Source organism: Carcharodon carcharias, chromosome 9, assembly GCF_017639515.1.
Source record: "Carcharodon carcharias isolate sCarCar2 chromosome 9, sCarCar2.pri, whole genome shotgun sequence".
Lineage (NCBI taxonomy): Eukaryota > Metazoa > Chordata > Chondrichthyes > Lamniformes > Lamnidae > Carcharodon > Carcharodon carcharias.
In genome coordinates this window covers 70,622,757-70,641,007 of record NC_054475.1, presented here as the reverse complement: position 1 = coordinate 70,641,007, position 18,251 = coordinate 70,622,757, and the positions used below count along the sequence as shown (strand labels likewise).

Here is an 18,251-nt window from a genome sequence, read left to right as displayed (position 1 = left end):
AGCATGAGTGAGAGTGAGAGGGAGAGAAAGAGAGAGAGACTAGGGAACTGAGAGAGAAAGAGAGAAGGGCAAAGAGAGAGAATGAAAGGGAGGGACAGAGAAAAACAAAGAAAGAAATACATAGACAAAGGGAAAGAGGGAGACTCAGAGGGAGAGATGGAGATAGAAATAGAGAGATGGGTAAAGAAAGAAAGCAAGTACAGAACAAGCCCTTATATACCCACATATTCACTCAATAACACCAATCTGTACACACACACGCGCACCACGCGCGCACGCACGCTCACACACATGCAACAGGCCACATTGCTGGGGTGTCCAATACTCACAGATGGCTCAGGGATTGGATAAGGTAGGGCTCATTGTGGGCATACTGGACTTTTACACCAGGGTCCCTGTGCTACACCTACAGTGGATACTGCAGAACCCCTTTTACAGTGCGTGTGGCCACATTGAACTCTTACTGAGTAGTGTGATCCAACAGTGTTCCAGTGGCCAGTGAGGATTGTCCCAAACCCACCATCCTTCCCTCTGCCACCCACTGCTAACTTGTTGACCTTGGACAGTACTTACAGTTGACCCCCAGGGGTTGGGGAGCCAAGAAGTAGTTATGGCCAATGGGAGACATCCCAGGCAGTAAGCTGTGTCCATGGCTACAGGTTCAATCAATCAGCACTTTCACTAACACATGCAAAAGCACAGTGGAATAGCCCAAACAAGCCCATAGCAGTGACACCATCCCACACCAACCCAAACCATCCCAAACCAGCTCACACCAGTACAGACCATCTCACATAAGCACAGACCAGCCCAAGCCAGCGCACATCAGTACGGGCCATCCCACATGAGCACAGACCAGCCCAAACCAGTTCACAGCAGCCCAAATAAAAGCTCTCACCAGCCAACACTTGCTCACACCAGGCCAGACTGGCTCATACCAGCACACACTAGCTCAAAGCAGCTCACACCAGCTAATGCCAACATAGACGGAATGGTCAGGCCCTTCATCTATATTGAATGATTAGGTTATTTGAGAAAGTAGTGAGCCTTTGGATAAAACTCTATTCTTCCATCTCAGTCAAACAAAATGAGACAAAGCAAAGCGCATATAAGGTTTACTTTTCACACATTCCACATCAGAATCAAGGAGCTGGCATTCTGTCGCCTCCAGTTTACAACAGAGAATCATTGAGTCCCTAGTCTTCAATCAATCCTCTAATCTACAAGCACACACATACTATCTGGGGAAGCCAGCAACATCTCACTAGGTACTGCAAGTCCATAGTCCTTGGACCCCATCCTGTGGAGTTGGGGTCAGGACTCGGGCTCAGGACCCTCACTGTTTTGAGCTCAGGACCCTCACTGTTTTGGGCTCAGGGCCCTCACTGTTTTGGGCTCAGGGCCCTCACCCAAATCAGGCTGAGGCTGAGGGCGTACAATATGGGAATGTCCAGAGAGACTGAAAAAAAAATGAAACAGAGGGAAGAAAAAGGCAAAGGGAACTGATTAGAGATCAGAGCTGAAATCGAGCAGCTAGACCACCCATCAAGGCTGTTTCCAGGTACATTTATATTTAACAGAAAACTCCTTTATTGTTCATTCACTTCTACACATCTAATGACAGTAAGGCCAAGCACACAAACCAGCAACACACTGAGTTACACTGCAGTGCAATTTCAGCAGGACGCAGGCCATTTCTCCTACATTCCCATCTCATTGCTATAGGATTTTAGTAAACAGACCATTGTACTTACATTGACCTCACTGAGGATAACATCGATGATACTTCCAATGACAATCAGGAAGTCAAACACATTCCAGGGATCTCCAAAATAACCCTAAACAGAGTCAACAGAGTGAGTGTGAGAAATTGAGAGAGAGGGAGGACAGGAGAGGAGAGGGGAGAAAGGAGTGAGAAGGGGGAGAGAGAGAGAAGGAAAAGGGGAAGGGTGAAAGGGAAATAGTAAGAGAGTGACAGGGAAAGAGAGGAGAGGGGTAGAGGGAGGGGGAAAGAGAGAAAAAGAGAGGGGAAGAGGAGCAGGGAGAGAGAGGGAGTGGAGGGCAGCAGAGGGCTAAAGGGCTTGTAGGAGGTTAAGCAGTTTGGGACCCAACACTAGGTATATAAATAAAGAGAGGGTTAGAAACTTTCTGGACGGTCCATGGCCCTGCCTCAGACGTGGACATGTGTGCAGAGTAACACATGAACCAATTCAATGCTCTAATAGTCTGATCCACTTCCACCATGGCTACACCAATTGGTCAGGCTTTGCAATGAAGGAGCAGTGGTCCCCTCTGGGATCCACCAAACCTCTGTTCAATGCCCTTTGGAGTCACTGAAGATTGTCCTGCTCTGGGATCCAGTGATCTCTTCTAAGATCAGCTGAATCTACAGGATGCACTGACCTACTCTGTGATTTATTAATCCTGCATGTGGATCCTTTGAATCGCTGGACTAGAGTGGCTCCCCACTGCAAACCAACAAATCTTAAAATTCACAGAATCTCTGAGATCCAATTAGCTCTCTCTCTCTGGATTCACTGAATCTCTGGGATACACGGACTCCTCAGAAATACATAGAATTTCTGATTATCAGCATGGATCCTTGAATCTATGGGATCCAGTCTAACACCCCTGGCAACTACTGAACACACAGCATCCATTTTCCATCTCAGAATCCTTGAGCAGTCCTTGAACAGCCAAATTTGACCCAACTCACTGAATCAAATGCCAAACCTGCATCAGAGTTCATCCCAGGATGATTAGAAACCCAATCGCAAATTACAGGAAACCACTGAGGGGGTGTTGCGATCAGGGAACTACACCAAGTGGGTCATCAGAGGAGACTATTAGAAAAAAACATGGGCGAATGAAAAAGTTCTGAGACAACTGAAGCAAACTATACAAATGAGAATAGAGATTGTCAGCAGCTATTTCCAGCAGGGACTTTGGACGATCAGGTGGCAACTTGGCAGCCTGAGTAAACAAGACTGAGCAGTGTGGGAGACAGAGAGAGAGGGGGTAACAATGATTGATGTGAGAGGGTAACAATGACTGATGTGAGAGTGAGAGGGTAACAGTGGCCGATTTGAGTGTAAGAGGGCAACAGGGAACACTGAGAGAGTGAGGGGGCAACAGTGACCAGGTGAGAGTGAGAGGGTAGCAGTGACCAGTATGAGAGTGAGAGGGGGTAATAATGACTGATGCGAGAGTGGGAGGTCGACAGTGACAGATGTGAGAGTGAGAGGGTGACAGTGGCCACTGAGAGAGTGAGGGGGTAACAGTGATTGATGAGACAGTGAGAGGGTAAGAGTGACCGATGTGAGAGTGAGAGGGTAACAGTGACTGATGTGAGAGAGAGAGGGTAACAGTGACCGATGAGACAGTGAGAGGGTAAGAGTGACCACTGTGAGAGCGAAAGAGTAATAGTGACCGATGTGGGAGTGACAGGGTAACAATGACTGATGTGAGAGGGTAACAGTGAGTGATGTGAGAGAGAAAGGGTAACAGTGACCGATGTGAGATTGAGAGGGTAACAGGGACCACTGAGAGAGAGACGGGGTAACAGTGACCAATGAGAGAGGGAGAGGGTAACAGTGACAGATGTGGGAGTGAAAGGGTAACAGTGGACATTATTACCCACAGTGAGTGGGTAACAGTGACCGATGTGAGACTGAGATGGTAACAATGGCCAATATGAGAGTGAGAGGGCAACAGTGACCAATGTGAGAGTGAGAGTGCAACAGTGACCAATGTGAGAGTGAGAGGGTAACAATGACTGATGTGAGAGGTGGAGTGTAACAGTGACCAATGTGAGAGTGAGAGGGTAAGAGTGACTAATGTGAGAATGAGAGGGTAACAGTGAACAATGTGAGAGTGAGAGAGTAATAGTGACCACTGTCAGAGAGAGAGAGGGTAACAGTGACCAATGTGAGAGTAAGAGGGTAATAGTGACCACTGTGAGAGTGAGAGGGAACAGTGATATTGAAATGAGAGCAAGAGGGTAACAGTGACCAATATGAGAGCGAGAGGGTAACAGTAACTGATGTGAGAGCGAGAGGGTAACAGTGACCGATGTGAGAGTGAGAGGGTGAGGGTGACCACTGAGAATGAGAGAGTACCAGTGACCAAATTGAGAGTGAGAGGGTAAGAGTGACCGATGTGAGAGAGGGTAACAGTGAACGATGTGAGAGTGAGAGAGTAATAGTGACCACTGTGAGAGTGAGAGGGTAACAGTGATATCGAAATGAGAACAAGAGGGTAACAGTGACTGATATGAGAGCGAGAGGGTAACAGTGACTGATGTGAGAGTGAGAGGGTAACAGTGACCGATATGAGAGCGAGAGGGTAACAGTGAATGATATGAGAGTGAGAGGGTAACAGTGAGCGGTGAGAGTGAGAGGGTAACAGTGACCGATGTGAGAGTGAGAAGGTAATAGTGACCATGCTGAGATTGATAGGGTAACAGTGAACCATGTGAGAGTGAAAGGGTAACAGTGAGACACAGTCTATTACTCACCCAATTACAGGTCACCTCTGAGCAGACATAAAAGAGAGAAACCACATTTTACAGCAGCAGCATTCAAAGCAGGCCCCCTTATCCCTGACAGGAGGCCCCACCACCATCAACATCTCAGTCACTTCACTGCTGTTTTTCGCTTCAGGCTATAAGAGAGGTCACAGCGCTCTGCTTCTTTAGGAGAGGTCACAGTGCTCTGCTACTTTAAGAGAGGTCATAGTGCTCTGCTCCTTTAGGAGAGGACACAGTGCTCTGCTCCTTTAAAAGATGTCACAGCGCTCTGCACGTTTTAGAGAGGTCACAGCATTCTGCTCCTTTAAGAGAGGTCACAGCGCTCTGCTCCTTTATAAGGGATCACAGTGCTCTGCCCCTTTAATGGTATTGAAGCAGCAGCATAAGCACCATTAACAGGCACATGCCAGAGTATCATCCCAAGAGGGTACTACCCAGCATCCAATCACTGAAAGGAGTTGGGTTCTAATACCCTGTATTCTGTCTCCGATTGGTTGCAGTGTGATTAGGTGACTGAGTAGGAAATGACATTAAGCAGTTAGAATGTCACCAAGCCTCAGCTCAGGGTCTGGCAATGCTAGGGTAACTGGCTTCACCATGGTAATCAGCATTGCCAGGGTAAGTGGCATTCCCATGGTAACCGGAATTGTAGTAACGGGCATTGTCACGGTAACTGCCACAAAGTGCTCTGTGTGCCTGGACTCCAACTATTCACTTCAGTCGGACTCATACTTACTTTAGCTTTGAAAGCACAGAGTTTAAAAACCATTTCCAGTGCAAAGAGCCCAGTGAAAACCACATTGAACATGTCCGATAACTGGTTCATCTCCTCCGACTGTTCATAGTGCTGTGGAGAGAGACACAGTGAGTTCAGGTATCACAACTCACAACACCCACATTGACCCTAACCCCCAAGCCCACCTTCACCCAGAATTAGAAGTCTGATGCTGACCATGAAACCATTGTCGATTGTTGTAAAAACCCATCTGGTTCACTAATATCCTTAATTCCTGACTCTGACCCTCACCCCCACCCTCACCAAAATCCCAGGCTGACACCCTCACCCCCCAATCTCATCCCAACTTTCACCATCTGCCCCATTCTCACCCTGACTCTCACTCTCAACCCCTGACTCTCACCCTCACTCTAGCCCAGATAAGGCAATGGCACTGTGGGTGGTCCAGCTGCTCAGATGGAGGTGGGGGGGGGGGTGGTGGTGGGGGGGGGGGGTGAATTGTGGAAGGGCAATAGTGGTAGGGGATTTGTTAGTGAGGGGAGGAGACAGGTGCTTCTGCAGCTGTAGACATGACTCCAGGGTGGTATGTTGCCTCCCGGATGCCAGGGTCAAGGATGTCATGGAACAGCTGCATTCTGAAGGGGAAGGGTGAACAGCCAGAGGTCGTGGTCCATGTTGGGACCTATGACATAGAAAGAAAGAGAAATGAGGTCCTGCAGCAGACTTTAGGGAGTTAAGTAGGAAATTGAAAAGCTGAACTTCAAAGCTAGTAATCTCCAGATTACTCCTGGTGCCACACAGCAGTGAGTATACGAACAGTAGGATAGATCAGATGAATGCATGGCTGGAGAGATGGTGCAAGAGGGAGGGCTTTAGATTCCTGGGGCATTGGGACCATTTCTGGGGGAGGTGGGACCTGTACAAGTTGGACGGGTTACATCTGAACAGGAACGGGACCAATATCCTCGCGGGGAGGTTTGCTAATGCTGTCGGGGCAGATTTAAACTAAATTGGCAGGGGGATGGGATCCTGAAAAGTAGTTCAGAGGGAAGAGAAGCTGAGATGGAATTAGAAGTTAAAATGCTAATAAGTGAGACTGGAAGGCAGAGGAAACATAAGCTATATAAGAAAGAAGAGAGTTTAGAAAGGCCAAATGGAATACATTTTAATGCAAGGTGCTTGAGGAATACTACAGACGAGCTGATGGCACAGATAGGGACTTGGGAGTATGATATCATAGCTATGACTGAGACTTGGCTAAAAGAAGGGCAGGATTGGAAGCTCAACATTCCTTGTTTTAGGGTATTCAGATGAGGTAGAAAGGGGGATAGAAGGGACTTCTCAATATTGATCAAGGAATCAATTACGGCAGTGAGGAGGGATGATATCCTGGAAGGATCATCACTGAGGCCATATGGGCATAAGTAAAAAACACAAAATAGGGCAAACACGCTGACAAAGGGGCATAAAGGTTAGGATTAAGAAAAAAAAGAGAAGTTAATGGCAGATACCGAGGGCTGAATACGGCAGAGTCCCTGGAGGAGTATAAAAATTGCAGGGGGGGATCTTAAAAAGGAATTTAGGAAAGCTAAGAGAGTGCATGAGAAAGCATTGGTGGGTACAAAAAAGGAAAAGCCAGAGGGTTTTTTTTAAATATATAAAGAGCAAGAGAATAACTAAGGAAAGAATAGGGCCAATTAAGGACCATAGAGGTAATCTGTGTATGAACACGGAAGTCCTCAATGAATACTTTGACTCGGTCTTCACAATGGAAAAGGAGGCAGCAGGTATAGACATCAGGGTTGAGGAGGACTATGAGATATTAGAGGAAATTAACATAGAGAGAGAGGAGATACTAGCAGGTTTAGCGGTCTTAAAAGCGGTTAAATCTGCAGGCCTGGATGGGATGTATCCCAGGCTGTTGAGGGAGGCAATGCAAGAGATATTAGGGGCCGTGGCAGTGGTTTTCAAATCCTCCCTGACCACAGGTGGCCAGAGGACTAGAGGACTGCTAAGGTTGTCCCATTAAAAAAAGGAAGATGGGATAGACCAGGAAATTACACGCCAGTCAGTCTAACCTCGGTGGTGGGGCAGTTACGAGAAAGAATTCTGAGGAACAGAATTTTTTTTTTAATTAATTCACAGGATGTGGGCTTCGCTGGCAGGGCGAGCATTTATTGACCATCCCTAGTCACCCTTGAGAAGGTTGTGGTGAGCTGCCTTCTTGAACTGCTGCAGTCCATATAGTGTAGGTACACCCACAGTGCTGTTAGAAAGGGAGTTCCAGGATTTTGACCCAGTGAAGGAATGGCCGATATATTTCCAAGTCAGGGTGGTGAGTTGGAGGGGAACTTCCAGGTGGTGGTATTCCCATGTGTCTGCTGCCCTTGTCTTTCTAGATGGTAGTGGTCATAGGTTTGGAAAGTGCTGTCGAAGGAGCCTTGGTGCAGTGCATCTTGTAGATGGTAAACAATGCTGCCAATGTGTGTTGGTGGTGGAGGGAGTGAACATTTGTGGATGTGGTGCCAATCAAGTGGGCTGCTTTGTCCTGGATCATGTCAAACTTCTTGAGTGCTGTTGGAGCTGTACTCTTCCAGGCAAGAGGAGACTACTCCACCACACTCCTGACTTGTGCCTTGTAGATGGTGGACAGGCTTTGGGGAGTCAGGAGGTGAGTTACTCATCACAGGATTCCCAGTCTTTGACCTGCTCTTGTAGCCACAGTACTTATATGGTTAGTCCAGTTCAGTTTCTGGTCAACATCCCCAGGATGTTGATAGTGAGGGATTCAGTGATGGTAATGCCATTGAACATCAATGGTTGGATTGTCTCTTGTTGAAGGTGGTCACTGCCTGACACTTGTGTGGTGCGAATGTTACTTGCCACTTGTCAACCCAAGCCTGGATATTGTCCAGGACTTGTTGCATTTCGATGTGGACTGCTTCAGCATCGCGAATAGTGCTGAGCATTGTGCAATCATCAACAAACATCCCTGGTTCTCAACTTATGATGGAAGGAAGGTCATTGATGAAGCCGCTGAAGATGGTTGGGCCTAGGACACTACCCTGAGGAACTCCTGCAGTGATGTCCTGGAGCTGAGATGACTGACCTCCAACAACCACAACCATCCTCCTTTGTGCTAGGTATGACTGCAATCAGCAGAGAGTTTTCCCCCTGATTCCCATTGACTTCAGTTTTGCTTAGGCTCCTTGATGCCACACTCGAAAACGTGGCCTCGATGTCAAGGGCAGTCACTTTCACCTCACTTCGGGAGTTCAGCTCTTTTGTCCATGTTTGAACCAAGGATGCAGTGAGGTCAGGAGCTGAGTGGCCCTGGCAGAACCCAAACTGGGCATCAATGAGCTGGTTACTGTGAGGCAAGTGCCGCTTGATAGCACTATTGATGACCCCTTCCGTTACTTCACTGATGATCGAGAGTAGACTGATGGGATGGTAATTGGCCACATTGGATTTGTCCTGCTTTTTGTGTACTATTTCCAGAATATTGTCAGGGCCCATAGCCTTTGCAGTATCCAGTGCCTTCGATATCACATGGAGTGAATCGAATTGGCTGAAGACTGGCATCTGTGATGCTGGAGACCTCCGCACTTCTGACTGAATATTGTAGCAAATGCTTCAGCCTTATCCTTTGTATTGGGCTCTGCCATCATTGAGGATGGGGACATTTCTGGAGACGCCTCCTCCAGTGGGTTGTTGAATTGTCCACCACCATTCATGACTGGATGTGGCATGATTGCAGAGCTCAGATTTGATCCATTGGTTATGGGATTGCTTAGCTCTGTCTTGCTGCTTATGCTGTTTGGCACGCAACTAGTCCTATGTTGTAGCTTCACCAGGTTGACACCTCATTTTTGGTATGCCTGGTGCTGCACTTGGAGAGACACAGATTAATCAAGGATAGTCAGCTTGGATTTGTTAAGGGATAAATTTGTTCGACAAATTTGATTGAATTTTTTGGGGAGGACCAGGAGTGTTGATGAGAGTAATGTATTTGATGTGGTCTACATAGACTTTAGCAAGGTTTTTGATAAGATCCCTAATGACAGACTGGTCAAGAAAGTAAGAGCCAATGGGATCCAAGGCAAAGTGGCACATTGGATCCAAAATTGGCTCAGAGGATGATGGTAGAGGAATGTTTCTGTGACTGGAAGTCTGTTTCCAGTGGGGTTCCGAAGGACTCGGTGCTGAGGCCCTTGCTGTTTGTGGTGTAACATAAATGATTTGGACCTAAACATAGGGGGTATGATCAAGAAGATTGTGGATGACACGAAAATTGGTAGGGTGGTAAATAGTGAGGAGGATAGCTGTAAACTGCAGGGGGATGTCAATGGACTGATCAGGTGGGCAGAGCAGTGGTAAATGGAATTCAACCCAGAAAAGTGTGAGGTAATGCACCTGAGGAGGGCTAACAAGGCAAGAGATCACACTATTAATGGCAGGTCCCTGGAAAGTACTGAAGATCAGAGGGACCTTGGTATGCATATCCACAGATCCCTGAAGTTAGCAGGGTGGGTAGATAAGATGGTTAAGAAGGCATACTTGCCTTTATTAGCCAAGACATAGAATTCAAGAGCAGGGAGGTTATGCTGGAACTGTATAAAACACTGGTCAGGCCACAACTGGAGTACCGCGTGCAGTTCTGGTCACCACATTATAGGAAGGATGTAATTGTACTGGAGAGGGTGCAGAGGAGATTTACCAGGATGCTGCCTGGGCTGGAGGGTCTGAGCCATGAGGAAAGATTGGATAGGCTGGGGTTGTTTTCCTTGGAGGGGTAAAAGCAAAATACTGCGGATGCTGGAAATCTGAAACAAAAACAAAAAATGCTGGAAAAACTCAGCAGGTCTGACAGCATCTGTGGAGTTAACGTTTCGAGTCTGTTTGACACCCTCAGGCCTGTGCTCTGAAGGTTGAGAGGGGATCTGATAGAAGTGTATAAGATTATGAGGGGCATAAATAGGGTGGATAAGAAGGTACATTTTCCATTAGTAGAGGGGTCAATAACAAGGATGCGTAGATTTAAAGTAAGAGGTAGAAGGCTAAGAGGGGAGTTGAGGAGAATTTTTTTCACCCAGAGGGTGGTAGGAATCTGGAGCTCCATGGCTAAAAGGGTGGTTGAGTCAGAAACTCTTGTAACATTTAAGAAGTATTTAGATATCCACTTGCATTGCCATAGCCTCCAGGGCTATGGGCCAAGCACTGAAAAATGGGATTAGTGTAGTCAGATCTTTGTCGACCAGCACGGACTCTGTGGGCAAATGGCCTCCTTCTGTGTGTAAACATCTATGAGTCTATGAGACTCTTACCCTCAGCCCGATTCTCACCCTTGCCTTCCCCCTGACTCTCACCTTCACCCTTCCCCTGACTCTCACCCTCACTCACGTCTCACCCTCACCCCGATCCTCACCCTCCCCTTCCAATTCTCACCCTCACCCCAACTCTCAACCTCCCCCTCCAACTCTCACACTCACCCCGACTCTCACCCTCAACCCCAGCTCTCACCCTGACCCTCACCCTCATCCTCAGCCCGACTCTCATCCTTCGCCCGACTCTACTCTCACGGTCACTCCAAACCACACCCGATCCCTGACTCTCAACCTCACTCCGATTCTTTGACTCATCCTCGTCCCGACTCTCACTGTCACCAAACTCCCAGACTGTCAGCCTCACTGCCAACTTCGTCCCAACTTTCATCCTCTTCCCCCGCTCGCACCCTGGGCTGCCAGCCCCCGACTCTAAATCTCACTCTGTCTGTCACCCTCCCTGGCCCCTCTCATTCTCACCCTCAACCCCCAATTCTCACATTTGCCCCGACTCTCACACTCAACCCCCGACTCGCACCCTCCCCGCAGCTCTCACCCTGACTCTCATCCTCACCCCGAATCTCAACCTCTCCCCTAATCTCACCCTTACTCTCACCTCGACTCTCAACCCAACCCTCACCTTCAACCCCAAATCTCACCCTCACCCTATCTCTCACCCTCAACCCTCACCCTCAAACCCGACCTTCACCCACACCCAGTCACCCAGAATCTCACCCTCGTTCCCGACTCTCACCCTCACATCGACCCTCATCCTCACTTCGACCCTCATCCTCACTCCAACCCTCACCCCGACCCTCACTGCAACTCACCTTCACCCCAACTCACACACTACCCCGTCTCTCACCCTTAACCCTCACCCTCAAACCCGACCCTCATCCTCACACACTCACCCCAACTCTCACCCTCAGCACCGAATCTTTACCTCCTCAACAGCTCTCACCCTCAACCCCAACTGTCACTCTCAAACCCAACTCACGCCCTCACCCTCCCACTCTCCCCCTTCAACTCTCACCCTCACCCCAGCTCTCACCCTCAGCCGCCACACTCACCCTCAAACCTGATTCTTGTCCTCACCTCAACCCTCACCCTCACCGCAACTCACCCTCACCCCGCATTTCACTCCAATCCCAACTCTCAGCCTTGCTGCCCCACTCTCACCATCAGCCCCTACTCTCAACCTCACCCCGGCTCTCACCTTCACTCTAACCCTCACCCTCAGCCACTCACCCTGACCCTCAAGCACTCACCCGATTCTCGCCCTCCCCGCCGGCTCTCGCCCTCCCCACCCAACCCCCACGGCTCTCGCCCTCCCCCGCAACTCTCGCCCTCATCTCGACTCACCCTCACCCAGCTCTCACCTTCACCCCAACCCACATACTATCCCATCTTTCACCCTCAACCCTCACCCTCAAACCCGACCCTCACCCTCATACACTCACCCCGATCCTTACCCACTCACACCGACTCTCACCCTCAGCCACGACTCTCACCATCAGCCCCGACTCTCACTCACACCCCGACCCTCGCCCTCACCCCAACTCTCTCTCCCACCCCGACTCTCAGGCTTGTTGCCCCACTCTCACTCCTGACTTTCACCCTCACCCCAAATCTCAACCTCACCCTGACCCTCACCCCCGAATCTCACCCTCACCGTCTCTCACCTTCAACCCCGACCCTCGCCAACACCCAGTCACACAGACTCTCACCATCAACCCCGACTCTCGTCCCCACCCTTCCATTCTCACTCTCACCCTCCCTGACTCTCACCCTCAAACCTGACCCTCACCCACTCAGCCCAACCCTCAGCACCAACTTTCACCCTCAACCCCAACTGTCACTCTCAAACCCAGCTCTCGCCCTCACCCTCCCACTCTCCCCCTCACCCAGCTCTTACCCTCTTCCCAGCTCTCACCCTCAGCCCTGAACCTCACCCTCAGCCCAGCCCTCACCCCGACTCTCACCCTCAACCGCCACTCTCACCCTCAACCGTCACTCTCACCCTCAACCGTCACTCTCACCCTCAACCGTCACTCACACCCTCAACCGTCACTCACACCCTCAAACCTGATTCTCACCCTCACCTTGAATGTTGTTCCCACCTCAACTCTCAGCCACACTGCCTCACCCTCACTGTCAGCCCCGACTCTCACCCTCACCCCAACTCTCACCTTCACTTCGACCCTCAACCCTCACCCACTCACCCCGACTCTCACCCTCCCCCCAACTCTTGCCCTCCCTGACCCTTGCCCTCCCCTCGACTCTCGCCCTCTCCTCGACCCTCACCCTCACTCCAACCCTCACTGCAACTCACCCTCACCAGGTCTCTCACCCTCAACCCTCACCCTCAAACCTGACCCTCACCCTCACACACTCACCCCGATCCTCACCCACTCACGGCAACTCTCACCCTCAGCCCCGACTCTCACACTCCCCACCGACACTCACCCCCCTCACTGACTGTCAATCTCAAACCCAACTCTTGCCCTCACTCTCCCCCTCCCCCGACTCTCATCCTCATTCCAGCTCTCACTCTCAGCCCCGACTCTCACCCTCACCCTGACTCTCACCCTCAGCCCGTCACTCACTCTCAACCCCAACTCTCAGCATCCCCTAAACCTCCAACTCTCACCCTCAGCCCAGCCCTCACCCAGACACTTACCCTCAACTGCCACTCTCACCCTCAACCGCCACTCTCACCCTCAACTGCCACTCTCACCCTCAACCGCCACTCTCACCCTCAACTGCCACTCTCACCCTCAACCGCCACTCTCACCCTCAAACCTGATTCTTGTCCTCACCTCAACCCTCACCGCAACTCACCCCTCCCAGCTGACCTCCTGCCGACCCTCACCCTTCCTGCCATCCCTCACCCACGTCCCGACTATCACCCTCACCCCGACTGTCAGCCTCACTGCCCCACTCTCACTCTCAGCCCCGACTCTCACCCCAAATGTCAACCTCACCCTAACCCTCACCCTTAAACCCGAATCTCACCCTCACCCTTCCCCTATCTTTCAACCTCAACCCTCACACTCAAACCCAACCCTCACCCTGTTACGCAGACTCTCACCCTCAACCCTGGCTCTTGCCCTCAACCCTCAAACCTGACCCTCGCCCACACACTCACCTGACCCTCACCCACTCACCCTAAATCTCACCCTCACCCCGATTCTCACCCTCAACCACGACACTCACTCTCAAATCCAACTCTCACCCTCACCCTCCTACTCTCACCCTCCCCCGACTCTCACCCTCATCCCAGCTCACACCAAGCCCCGACTCTCACCCTCACCCTCAACCCGGACTCTCACCCTCAACTGCGACTATCACCCTCAAAACTGACTCTTGCCTCCACCCTCCCACTCTCACCCTCGCTCTCATCTCTACCCTCACCCTCACTTCGACCCTCAACCTCACTCTGGCTCTCAGCCTCGCTGCCCCACTCTTACCAAGAGCCCTGACTCTCACCTCACCCCGACTCTCACCCTCACCTCAACTCACACCCTACCCCGTCTCTCAACGTCAACCTTCACCCTCAACCGCTACCCTCAACCTCACCCCGACTCTCACCTTCACCCCAACCCACACCCTACCCCGTCTCTCACCGTGAACCTTCACCCTCAAGTCCAACTCTCACCCGCACCCTCTCACTCTTCCCCTCCCCCGACTCTCACCCTAATCCCAACTCTCACCCTCAGCCCCGATTCTCACCCTCATCCCAGCTCTCACCCTGAGCCGCAACTCTCACCATTGCCCGCGACTCTCACCATCACACCCGGCTCTCACCATCACCCCTGACTCTCATACATTCATCCTGACCCTCATCATCCCCATCGACTCACCCTCCCCATCGACTCTCACCCTCCCCATCGACTCTCACCCTCTTCCCGAATCTCATCCCCACTCCCGACTCTCGCCCTCACTCCCGACTCTTGCCCTCACTCCCGACTCTCGCCCTCAAGCCCGACTCTCGCCCTCAAGCCTGACTCTCGCCCTCAAGCCTGACTCTCGCCCTCACCCTCGCATCCTCCCCCTTCCTCGACTCTCACCCTCATTCCAGCTCACATCCTGAGCCCCGACCATCACCCTCCAACTAAAATTTCACCCTCAACTATGACTCTCACCCTCACCCTCCCACGCACCCTCAACTTGCCCCTCGCCCTCACTCCAACCCTCACCACAACTCAGCCTCACCCTGACTCTCTGCATCGCTGCCCTACTCTCGCTCTCACCACCAACTCTCACCATCAGCCCCGACTCTTATCCTCACCCCAACTCTCACCTGCACCCCAACCCACACCCTACCGCATCTCTCACCCTCAACCCTCACCTTCAAACCCGACCCTCATCCTCACACACTCACCCTGACCCTCACACACTCACCCTGCCTCTCACACACTCACCCTGACTTTCACCCTCATCCCCGACTCTCACCATCAGCCCCGTCTCTCACCTTCAACCCTCACTCTCAAACCCGACCCTCACCCTCACGCACTCATCCCGAATCTCACACACTCAACCCGACTCTCATTCTCAACCGCGACTGTCATCCTCAACTGTGACTCTCTCCCTCAATGCGACTCTCACCCTCAACGCAACTCTCACCCTCAACGCAACTCTCACCCTCAACGCGACCTTCACCCTCAACTGTGACCCTCACCCTCAACCCATGACTCTCACCCTCAACCACCACTCTCCCTCAAACCCAACTCTCGCCCTAATCCCAACTCTCAACCTCAGCCCTGACTCTCACCCTCACCCTCCAACTCAACTCTCACACTCACCCTGACCCTCACCCTCAGCCCGTCTCTCACTGTCAACCCTAACTCTCAGCCTCACCTAATCCTCCAACTCTCACCCACCCCCTCCCCTTCCAACTCTCAACCTCAGCCCAACCTTCACCCCGACTCTCACCCTCAACATGTTAATCTCACCCTCAACCGCCTCTCTCACCCTCAGCTGCCACTCTCACCCTCACCGCAATCCTAATCCTCACCCCAACTCTCACTCCCACCCTGAGTCTCAGCCTTGCTGGACCACTCTCACCATCAGCCCCGACTCTCACCTTCACCATCGACTCTTGCCCTCCCCGCTGACTCTCGCCCACTTTCCAACTCTCGACCTCACCCTCCCGCTCTTCCCACCCCCGACTCTCACACAAATCCCAGCTCTCACCCTCAGTCCCAACTCTCATCCTCATCCTCCAACTCAACTCTCACCCTCACCCTGATCCTCACCCCATCTCTCACTCTCAGCGCCAACTCTCAGCCTCCCCTCACCCCGACTCTCACCCTCCCCCTCCACCTCTCAACCTCAGCCCGACCCTCACCTCAACCCTCACACTCACCCTGACCTCACTCTCTCGTCTCACCCTCCAACTCTCACTCCCAACCCCGACTCACACCCTTCCCCTCACCCTCCCATTCCTGACTCTTGCCTTCCCCTTCCACCTCCAACTCTCACCCTCACCTGACTCCAACCTCCACCTCCCCCTCCAACTCTCATCCTCACCTTGACTCTCACCCTCACGTCAACCCTGACCTTCGCCCCTGTACCTCACCCCCGCCTCTCACCATCAGCTCGACTCTCACCCTCACCCTCTCACTCCCACTCTCACCCTCCCCATCTCTCACCCTCAACCCTCACCCTTAAAACCGATCCTCACCCTCAAACCCCACCCTTGACCCCAACCCTCGCCCTTGACCCCGACCCTCGCCCTTGACCCCTGACCCTGACTCTGACTCTCACCCTCCCACTCCCCCCCACAAATCTCACTCCCAACGCCGACTCTCATCCTTTCCCTCACCCTCCCACTCCTGACTCTCACCTTCCCCTTCCACCTCCAATTCTCACCCTCACCTGACTCCATCCTCCACTAGCTCCACCAACTCTCACCCTCACCCCGACCTTCACCCCTGACCATCACCCCCGACTCTCACCGTCAGCTCAACTCTCACCCTCACCCTCCCACTCTCACCCTCTCCCCCAACTCTCATCTAACCCCTCCAACTCTCACCCTCCCCCTCTTACCGCGACATTCATCCTCACCTTTCCGGTCACCCTCCCTGACCCTCACCCTCACCCCGATCTTGCACCCTCCCCATGACTCCAACTCTCACCCACACCCCGACTTTCATCCACGCTGCTCGACTCTCACTCTCAGAACCCGGCTCTCACCCACACCCTGCCTCTCACTCCGACACTGACTCTCACCCTCACTGCCCCACTCGCACCATCAGCTCCGACTCTCACCCTCACCCCAACTCTCACCCTGCCCACTGACTCTCACCCTCATACACTCACCCTGACCCTCTCCCAGCCACCCCGACTCTCACCCTTACCCCAACTCTCACCTTCAACTGCGATGATCACCCTCAACTGTGACTCTCGCCCCCACCCTCCCACTCTCACCTTTACCTCGGTCCTCACTCCGATTCTCACCCTTACCGCAACTCACTCCCACCCCAACTCTCAGCTTCGCTGCCCCACTCTCATCATCAGCCCCGACTCTCAGACTCAATCCCGACTCTCACCCGCAACCTTCAACCTCAAACCTGACCCTCACCCTCAACCTCAAACCTGACCCTCACCCTCACACACACACGCTGGCTCCCACCCTCTAGCCCCGTGTTTCGCCCTCCAGCCCCGACTCTCAACCTCAACCTCCCACTCTCCCCCTTCCCCGACTCTCAACCTCACCCCAGCTCTCATCCTTGCCCCTGCTCTCACCCTCAGCCCCAACTCTCACCCTCCAACATGACCCTCTCTCACCCTAACTCTCACCCTCAACACTGTCTCTCATCCTCACCCCAACTCTTACCCTCCCCCTCCAACTCTCACCCTCACCTCGACTCTCACCTTCACCTCGACTCTCACCCTCACCTCGACTCTTACCCTCAGCCCGACCTTCACCCTCAACTGTGACCCTCACCCTCAACCCCGACTCTCACCCTCAACCCATGACTCTCACCTTCAAACCTGATTCTCGCCCTCACCTCAACCCTCATCCTCACTCTAACCCTCACCCCATCACTCACCCTAACCCTCACCACAACTCATCTTCACCCCGACTCTCACTCCCAATTCTCAGCCTCGCTGCCCCACTCTCACTGTCAGCCCCAACTCTCATCCTCAACCCGACTCTCACCCTCCCCACCGACTGTCACCCTCAGCCCAAATCTCACCTTCACCCTCTCACGCTGACCCTCAATCTCAACACCATCTCTCGCCATCAGCCCCCCTCTCACTCTCAACCTCCTCCTCCCTCTCCAACTCTCACCCTTACCCCGACTCTCACCCCCGACTTTTGCCCTCACCCCGACTCTCGCCCTCAAGCCCTGACTCCCACCCTCAAGCCCCGACTCCCGCCCTCAAGCCCCGACTCCCGCCCTCAAGCCCCGACTCATGCCCTCAAACACCGACTCACGCCCTCAAGCCCCGAATCCCGCCCTCAAGCCCCGACTCCTGCCCTCCAGCCCCGACTCCCGCTATCTCTCCCACTCTCCCCCTCCTTCTACTCTCACCCTCAGCCCCGACTCTCACCCTCAGCCCCGTCTCTCACCCTCAGACCCGTCTCTCACCCTCAGACCCGTCTCTCACCCTCACCCCGACCCTCACCTTCCACCCCGATCCTCACAGTCAA

The 18,251-nt window shown here is 52.5% G+C and overlaps 1 protein-coding gene across 1 annotated transcript in view; it reads right to left on the bottom strand.

The window, feature by feature from the left end:
* The window catches only part of LOC121282430 (voltage-dependent L-type calcium channel subunit alpha-1S-like), a 746,261-nt gene that overhangs the window by 164,606 nt on the left and 563,404 nt on the right, over positions 1-18,251 (bottom strand). The window contains exons 27-28 of the mRNA XM_041196142.1: positions 5,265-5,375; positions 1,755-1,838 (exon numbers count right to left, since the gene is read on the bottom strand). Coding sequence (XP_041052076.1) covers positions 1,755-1,838; positions 5,265-5,375 — 195 coding nt within the window. The remainder of the gene's footprint in view (positions 1-1,754; positions 1,839-5,264; positions 5,376-18,251) is intronic.